Raw genomic sequence first — 8,759 nt, forward strand, 5'->3', positions numbered from 1 at the left:
AAAAAAAATCTAATAGTTTTATAAGGGGCTTCCCTTTTGCTTGGCTCTATTCTTCCCCTTCCTGCCACCCTGTGAAGAAGGATGTGTTTGCTTCCCCTTCCGCCACAATGGTAAGTTTCCTGAGGCCTCCCTAGCCATGCTGAACTGTGAGTCAATTAAATCTCTTTCCTTTATAAATTACCCATTCTCAGGTATGTCCTTATAGCAGCGTGAGAACAGACTAATAGAATATCTTACCAATGGTTCTTTTGTGTGGCAGCTTTATACTCAGTCTCTCCCATATCTCTCAAATTCTAGCAAATGCTCATCTCTTTTCCATCACTACATTTTGTCTTTTTCAGAATGTCATATAAAGGGGATTGTGTAATATAGCTCTTTTCAGTTTCATTTCTTTAACTTATCAAATATGCATTTAAGATTCGTATGTGTTGCTGCGTGAGGCAAGAGCTTCCTCTTTTTGAAAATTTATGAGTAGTATTACAGTGCATGGATATTCCACAGTTTATTTGTGTCCACTCACTCACTGAAGGACTTCTGAGTTATTTTTTATCTTGATGAATAAAGCTGCTGTAAACATTCACATATTGATCCTTGTATAAACATAAATTTTTAGTTCTCATGAATAAAACTCAAGAATTTATTTGCTAGGTTGGTTGAAAATTTTATGGTTAGCATTATAAAAACTGCCCAAGTGTTTGCTGGGGTGGCTATACCATTTGGCATTTTCACCATCAGGGAGAGAGAATTTCCACTATGCCTTGTCCTCAGGAGGATTTGGTATTGTAACCCACCTCCAACCCTACTCTAATAAGTGTGTAGTGGGATCTTATTTGAGACTTTATATGAATTTCCCTAATGTCTAATAAAGTTGAGAATCATTTCATAAATGTATTGGAATATGCATATCTTTTTTATGAAGTATCTATCTTTTGTCTATTATTATTGGGTTGTTTGTTTTTGTTTATTGCTCAGTTTTAAGAGTTCTTTATGCATTCTAGATATAAGGCTTTTATCAGGTATAATTTGAAGATATTTTCTCCACATCTGTTGATTGTGCACTTATTCTCTTAACAGAGTCTTTCGCAAGGCAGAAGATGTCATTGTTTATAAATCCTATTTGTCAATTTTTGTTTCTTTCATGGATGGTATATTGGTGTCATAATTAAAACCTTGTTGCTAAATCCAAAGTCATGTAGATTTTCTCTTATGCTTTCTTTCAGAAGTTTTATATTTTATATTTCACAATTACATCTGTAATCCATTTTCAGATATTCTGTTTTTGTATAAAATATATGCCATGGATTTTTTTTCTAGTACTATTGTTCAAAAGCTTGTCCATTCTCTGTTTAGTTATCTTCATGTCTTTGTAAAAAATTAGTAGACTGTATGTCCTCAGATCTATTTCTAGCCTTATATTATCTATATATTTATCTTTCTACTAGTGCTATGCTTTTTTGGTTACTGTAGCTTTATGTTAAGTCTTGAAATGAAGATACGAGAATCCTCCATCTTCATTTTTCCATTTTCAAATGATTTAGCTTTTCTAGTTCACTTACTTTTTCATACAAATTTTAAAATATAGTTGTCAGTATCTCCAAAAAGCATGATGGAATTTTCATTTGGGTTGCAAAGAATCTTGATGAAATTGGAGAGCATAATTAACCTAACAATAATTAGCCTTTGAATACATTAATGTGTATCTCCTTTTAGTAATTTTTTATGATTTCTTTCTATTTTCTATGGTTTCTAATTTTCTATGATTCCCATGTTTATGGTTTTAATCACAAATGTCTTACATGTATTTTGGGTTTATGTGGCAAAGCTAGGAGAAAAATGAGAATGGTCATGGAATTACTGATTATAAATTGAAAGTATTATTATACTAAAATAGCTTCCTTTCATGAGTAATGTTTCCCCACACTCATATTACTCAAAACTGGTTATTCCATAATCAAAGCATATCCTAATTTTTGTAAAAGGGAAATTTTGAGGAGCTAGGTCAAGCAATTTGAACACCTTGAATGTTTAATATATGCCTAATGTTTGACAATTTTTTTGAACCAATAGTGACATTGGATTTAGGTCAGACCTGTAATTCACATAATTCTATCTTGACAAGTAAACCTTTTGTGTAAACCTGATTTTCTATCAACTTAATGAGACCACAATACCAAAACATGACAAATGAATAACAAGTACAAATCTAAGCTAGTCTCTTTCAAAAATATTAATGCAAAGTCCTTCACAAATTATTAGTAAAAATTCAGAAATATATGAAAAAGAATAACACATTATTACTAATTTGAATTTATTTCACTAAGACAAACTGGGTGTGGAACATAAGAATCCTTCAAAGTAAATCACTGGAGTGGAAAAATGGAGTATAAAAATTTATGACTAAGTAAGATTTTTATGAAGCATTTGGTGAAATTCAATACCCATTGAAGTCCAGAACTCTTTATAAAAATTAAGAATATAGGGAGAGAGGAAATCATTAATAGCCTTTCCACACCTTTTCCTCTAGAGTCAGAGAATTCCTCCATCAAAAATAACTTAAGGATTGGGTTGGATGGAAATTAAATGAAGGTCCTGATGAGTTTGCTGTGCATTGCCTGAAATTGTTTTTTGAGTAACCTGTAATTGATGAGATGCAACTGCACAGAAAACAGAAACAAGTAACATATCTATGTGGGTGCTATCTGTTTAGTAATGAAAACAAGCTAAAGAGCCTGCAGATCCAATGCCTTTCCTCAGCTGAGGTGATCTACATCCACTTAGTGTCAACTATGTGGGCAATAGAGTTACTAGAAATGAAAGAATTGGGACATCAAAAGTTTCAGACGGGAATCATGTGCTCTCCTATATTATTACTATGCATTGTGTATTGCCTCTTCTTACTGTTTGTTAAAGCTATTTAAGCTTGATAATGTATGAAGTCTATAGTGTCCCATGAGTCTGAGAATAAATCCAAATCCATCTTCACTGATAGTTCAAGCTGTTGAGAATTAATAAAGGCAATACATTTAGTTCAGTAGAGGTCATTGCAAAAAGAACAAAGTAAATAGTATATCTGCTCTTTAAAAATCAAAAAGTTGTTCCCTCTGAGTTCAAGGTTAAGATAATGAAGGACATTACTACCATATGTATTGAATATTGACATTAGGTGTCTGCCAATGCAATGAAAAACAAAAGAAAAAACTTAGGAATGAAAAGGAATCATTAATATTGTCATTTTCATTGATAATGTAGTTGTATACATAGAAAAGTCAAAATAATGTAATAGAAACTATTAAGTATAAAAAATGGATTTAGCAAGCTTGCTGAAACCAAGCTATATAACTAAAAATAAATATATTCATATTCACCATTGGGAAACAATTACAAAATATATTTTTTAAAAACGTTATTTATAAACACCTGGGCTGTACAAGAATGAATATAACAAAAATATAAATAATTTTGAGAAAAAATAAAGGAAACCTAGATAAAGTAATGAATCATGTATCTGAATTAGATGTTTCAATATTACAGAGGTATTGGTTTTCTCAAAATGATCTATGAATTCAGTATAACCCTCATCACAATGCTAGCAAAACTTGTAAAATATATAAAGTATATATTTTGTTATTAAAATTCAAAGGACCATATGCAGCCAAAATAACCTTGAAGAAAATTTTAAAAGTTAAAGATGTTTTCTGCCAGATGTTATTAATTACAATGACATCAATTAGTATGGTCTGGTATTGTCACAAATAGATAAATCAAACTAAAGGAATTAAAAGTATAGCAGCATGTATACAAACTCTAGATGTGACTTCTGAAAATATGAGAGTAAAAAGTAGAAGGAAAATGGCAGTACTTTCAGTAAATATTGCTAGGTCAATTGGATGACAAGTGGGAAAAATAAATAAGTCTTAACTTGGGAATAACACCAGCTTCCAGTTTTAGGATTGGAAAATATTTTCTTCCATGGTAAGAGAATAAATATTTTATGTTTTGGGTCAAGATACAAAACCATGGACCTTATATAGGTACTTATAAAACCATTCAAATGTAGACATTTAAAAATGTAAAAAATGTTGTTAGCTCACTGGACATTAAGAAAAGCCAACAACAAGAGCAACAACAACAAGAACCAAGCAGCTGGACTAAGAAAGACCGATATATAAAAATGGGCAAGGACTTGAACAGGCACTTCAAAAATGATAATACTAATTTGCTCAATTTCTTGAATAATCAGAGAAATGCAAATTAAGCCAAAACAGATTATGTCACACACTCCTGAAACAGGCACAATTTAAAATTATCAGCAATGTCACATTTTGGCAAGGATGAGGACACAGTTAACACTTTTTTGCTCTGGTAGTAGAAATGCAAATTAATACACTTTTGGAACCTGTTTTACATCTCTATTTAATTCAAATATGCTCATAACAAAGGATGTAACAACTTTACTTTTAAGCATGAATCCATCAGGTACACATACATATTTGATTCAACATGCATATATAAGGATGTTTACAGCATTATTTAAATCGGTATAATCTACAAACAGTTCAAGTATCTACCTAAAATACAAAGGATGAATAATATAAGTGGATGGTAGACTATAGGAGGTCATCCAATAACGTCATTTCATCCATTATCTTTTTATTGTAACATTGATGAGGGGAAAAAATAATTTCTGGCTGGGATCATTGTGTGGAGTTTGCAGGTTCTCCCATGTCTTTCTGGGTTTTCCTGGGTACTCTGCTTTCCTCCTACATCCCAAAAAGGTGCACATGAGGTTAATAAGTGTGTCTGCATGGTAACAGCCTGAGTGAGAGTGGTTGTGTACGTGTGCGCCTTGCGATGGAATGACATCCTGTCCAGGGCTAGTCCCCATTTGGTGCCCTGAGCTGCCAAATGGGCTCTGACATTTATTTCATATAACTGACATTTATTTCAATGTGAATTTCTCTGATGTTTCCTCATGATTAAATTCATATTATGCACTATTTGCAAGCATGCTAAAGAGGATGCCAAGTATGTCTGGTCTTTATTTAGAAGTTTGATAATGTATTTGTGGCCAGAAATACGATGTAGGAACTTAACTCTTGTTTATATAAATTAGTCTATGGTAAAATTGGTTTCATTACGCAACACTTTGCTTAAAGTTACAATTTCCAAGGTCCTATAGACTATGTTAATTAAGAACTTGCTATATTAGTAGAGCAGTGAAAATGGGGAAACTACTACTCCATTCAAATATGAATTTCACAAACATTATGTTGAGTAAAAGAAATCAGAATAAAATAGTATGTACTTCTTAATTATATTTTTATGAATTAATAATTAAGAAAAATAAACAAGCAAAATCAATCTGTGGTGTTTGATATTAGAATACTTATTACTTTTGCAGAGGAAGAAAGGAGAAATAATTTAAAGAAGGTAACTCTAGGGTATGGCAATATGCAAATTTTTGATGTGTGTGGCAGTGTGAGTGGACTGCTCTGTCATAATTAATATATATATTTATATTATAATTAAATTATAATTATATATAATTATATATATTATATTTTTATATAATTATAATTATAATATATATAATTATATATTTATATATTATATATAATATATATTCATTATAATATATAAAAATAAATATAATATATTTATATTCTGTGAATTTTTTGTTAAATGAGTATACTTCAACAAAAACATTTTTCAAAATCAAATATAATTTTCCCCAAGATAATATTTATCAGGAAAATTACTTGTTAATGTCTCCCGGATTTTCAAAGGTTAATTCAGTAGTTCTTTTCTTTATGCAACCTTCCTTCATTTCTCTCTTCTTAGAAAATAAATCTTTGATGAAGCAGTAGGTGCAAAATTTCTTATAGATATTAAACAACACTGAACACATAGAAGCACTACTTACAGGAAATAGTCCTGGATTTAATGTCAAAATTTCTGAGTTGTAGCGAGCTCCTGAAGAAGACACTAAATCACTTGATGTAATCAGGCCCCTGATCACAACTGCTTCCTAGCCTCCAAATCTGGAATTGCCTGCTAACTAATGGAAGAACCTCATAGCCATTAGTTCATTGAATGTGCTTTTCCTTTATGTTATAGGCTTCCGTACATTACCCTCCTATTACCAGTATTAATTCCCTTCTGGTTTCTGTAAATAGCTCATTTCCTTGTTTCTTTCTTAGTGATATTTTCATTATCTTATCTGGGCATTTTCAGTATCTGATATGCTATGTGAAAGAGCAGCAAACTCATTTGACTTTCATTATGTGGATATTGACTTGCATTTTTCAAGCTTAGAGATTTTGAGAAGTGTGGTGATAGAGAGGCTTGATTCTCATCACTTACTCTACCTAACCCGGATGCGCTGTCTCTGGGTGGGCAATTGATTTTGAAAATACGAGCTGGCTATCTATCACTTCAAATGTCTAGGTCCTATTATACTAAACTCCTTCACGGTATTCACCTCCTAGAAGAGAACTGTATGTCTACTTCAAGCATTGCTTAAATAAAATGAATTACATTTTATCACCAAGATACTGATTGATTTGAATCCAACATTTTAGATCTTGCTAGAATACTATTTTTAAAAAATCTTCTGGATAAATAAGTAAGCATAAGAAATGAAAAAGTCAGCAAACTGATGCAAGGAAGATAAACTTGTAGAATTTTCCAAGGGGAACAAATTAAGAAACATTGGTAATAATGCTTTCAAAAATTATCAGTAAACAGAGATTTATTATAAATTGGGTATGACTATCAAGGCTACTACCCCAAGCTACTTCCCATGAAGTTGATTAGAAATCATTGCAATTTGACCATTAGTTAATTTTTATTATTTATTTATTTATTTATTTTATCACTTGACACTTTACTGAATGCAAAGCAAGATTTAGCATCTTTGCCTTTGATGTACAGAGCTGAAGCGGTAGCCCAGGGAGGAGAGGACTGCGTGTTTTTTCTTGGCGGGGGAGTTGTGCACCCTGTAGTCTGTTGTGTTGTGGGAAGATCAGCCCATGTTCTGTCGGTTGCCATAGCCCCTAGGGTGGGTGTCCTTCCAGTCATCCCACTCCCGGGCTCTGTGGAGTGTTTGTTCATCATTCTCTCCCTCCTTTACTTCTTGATCTTCCTGTTGCTGAGCTGCTTTTCTGAATTCCTCTGGTGTTGCCTTGGCTATTCCCTGATCCGGTAATGCTCCATATTTCCGATGTTGCTCATACCAGTCACTCACCGTCATAGTTGCCAGACTTGGATAACCAGCTCCAAATACTTTGGCTTGGGCCACCTTCCCCATGAGAATGAAGGGTTTCACTGGAGGCCTATCCTGGAGAGACGAGTTAGAAGCTGATGCCTCTCTTGAAGAGTCTCTTTCTCTCAGGATCTTTATTTCCTGGTCAATGCTCTCAATCTCTTCTAAGCTGGTATCAATCCACCCCTGAAGGTGAAGATGATAATATTCACGAACACGCTCATCATCTGCTTGACCGCTTTCCACAGCAGATTTCATTGCAGACAACCTATGCTCCAACTCCTTCTTCTGCTTGTATCTCTCGATTTTAGCCTGTCTTTGAGATGCCATAGCAACGAGGCTAGGATAAGCCATGGAAGAATTGGCAGTGTGATTTTCAGCTGAGTTGTTCTTGGTTTTGGGCAGCTCAAACTCTGCCACATGATAGCAATGGCACTGAGTTAAGTAGTTCATAAAGTGTTCTCGAGCCCACTGCAAATGATCTAGACGCTTGCTGGGGTTGACTTGTTTCATGGTGAGGGCTCCTTGAAACACTGGCACCAACAGGTACTTCAGGTCGGTGGAAGCAATCTCTTCCAAATCTGCATTTCGGCTGAACAAGTCGAGCTGCGATAACATTTCGGCAGCCTTCTCAAGGAGGTCCAGGCCCTTGAACACCTTCTCCTGGACTATCCGGGAACTGGCAGGTTCAGTCGCTACTTCTACTTCGTCCAGTAACTGTTTGCCCGTTTCGAACAGCTCGGGCAGCTGCGGCAGCAGTAACTCGTCCTCAGCAGCCATCTTGGGGAGAGCCATTAGTTAATTTTTAAAAGTTTATCATATCACATTGAGGGAAGTGGAAAGATACAAGGGCCATAAAAAAATGTACCATTGCAAGGCTCAAATGTTGGCATAGGTATGAGCTGTTACTTTTTAATAGTTTAATAATGAAAAAACAGAATAATAGTTAAAAACAAAATTTAAAACATATTTTCATATTGGCAAAATATAACCGACTTGTATGATGTCTGAATGAAGGCTAATTTTGTGTTTATATAATTATATCCAAACAATAAATCGCATGATTGCTGAAAGATAACAATATTAAAGCAAGTGTGCAATGTTCTGCCCTCCCATTCGTATTCAAATAGCAATTGCAATGTGAAAAAGAAAAGTTTAACTCTGTTCAGTTCTAACTCAAAGACTTTTAGGGATCTGAGATAGATGTCTCTTAATTTTGGGTCACCTAAATAATAACTCTAAGAAAGGGATTTAATTGCATGGAAATATATTTGGTAGATTATGCCAGAAAACACTTTCAGGCCTTGGGGAGTTGAGTCAGGAAAGAGAAAGAAGCCAGTAAAGGGTGTATTATTAAGACAGTCACAACCCTGGGCAACTGGAGCTCAATGAAGCTGGTCAGTTCTGGGAGACAGTGTGGAACATGCTTTGCAGCATCCCCAACCAAGGGATGAAAAGACTGGCACATTGATGCAGCAGATCCCTGTTTATCCAC

At 33.9% G+C, this 8,759-nt stretch overlaps 1 protein-coding gene across 1 annotated transcript; it reads right to left on the bottom strand.

The window, feature by feature from the left end:
- Positions 1-6,952: 6,952 nt before the first annotated feature.
- LOC126942855 (immunoglobulin-binding protein 1-like) lies at positions 6,953-8,049 on the bottom strand. Its single transcript, XM_050770931.1, has one exon. It carries the CDS (start codon positions 8,042-8,044, stop codon positions 7,025-7,027), a length of 1,020 nt encoding a protein of 339 aa, XP_050626888.1. The 5' UTR covers positions 8,045-8,049; the 3' UTR covers positions 6,953-7,024.
- Positions 8,050-8,759: the final 710 nt, after the last annotated feature.

The sequence above is a fragment of the Macaca thibetana genome, chromosome 1 (assembly GCF_024542745.1).
Source record: "Macaca thibetana thibetana isolate TM-01 chromosome 1, ASM2454274v1, whole genome shotgun sequence".
Lineage (NCBI taxonomy): Eukaryota > Metazoa > Chordata > Mammalia > Primates > Cercopithecidae > Macaca > Macaca thibetana.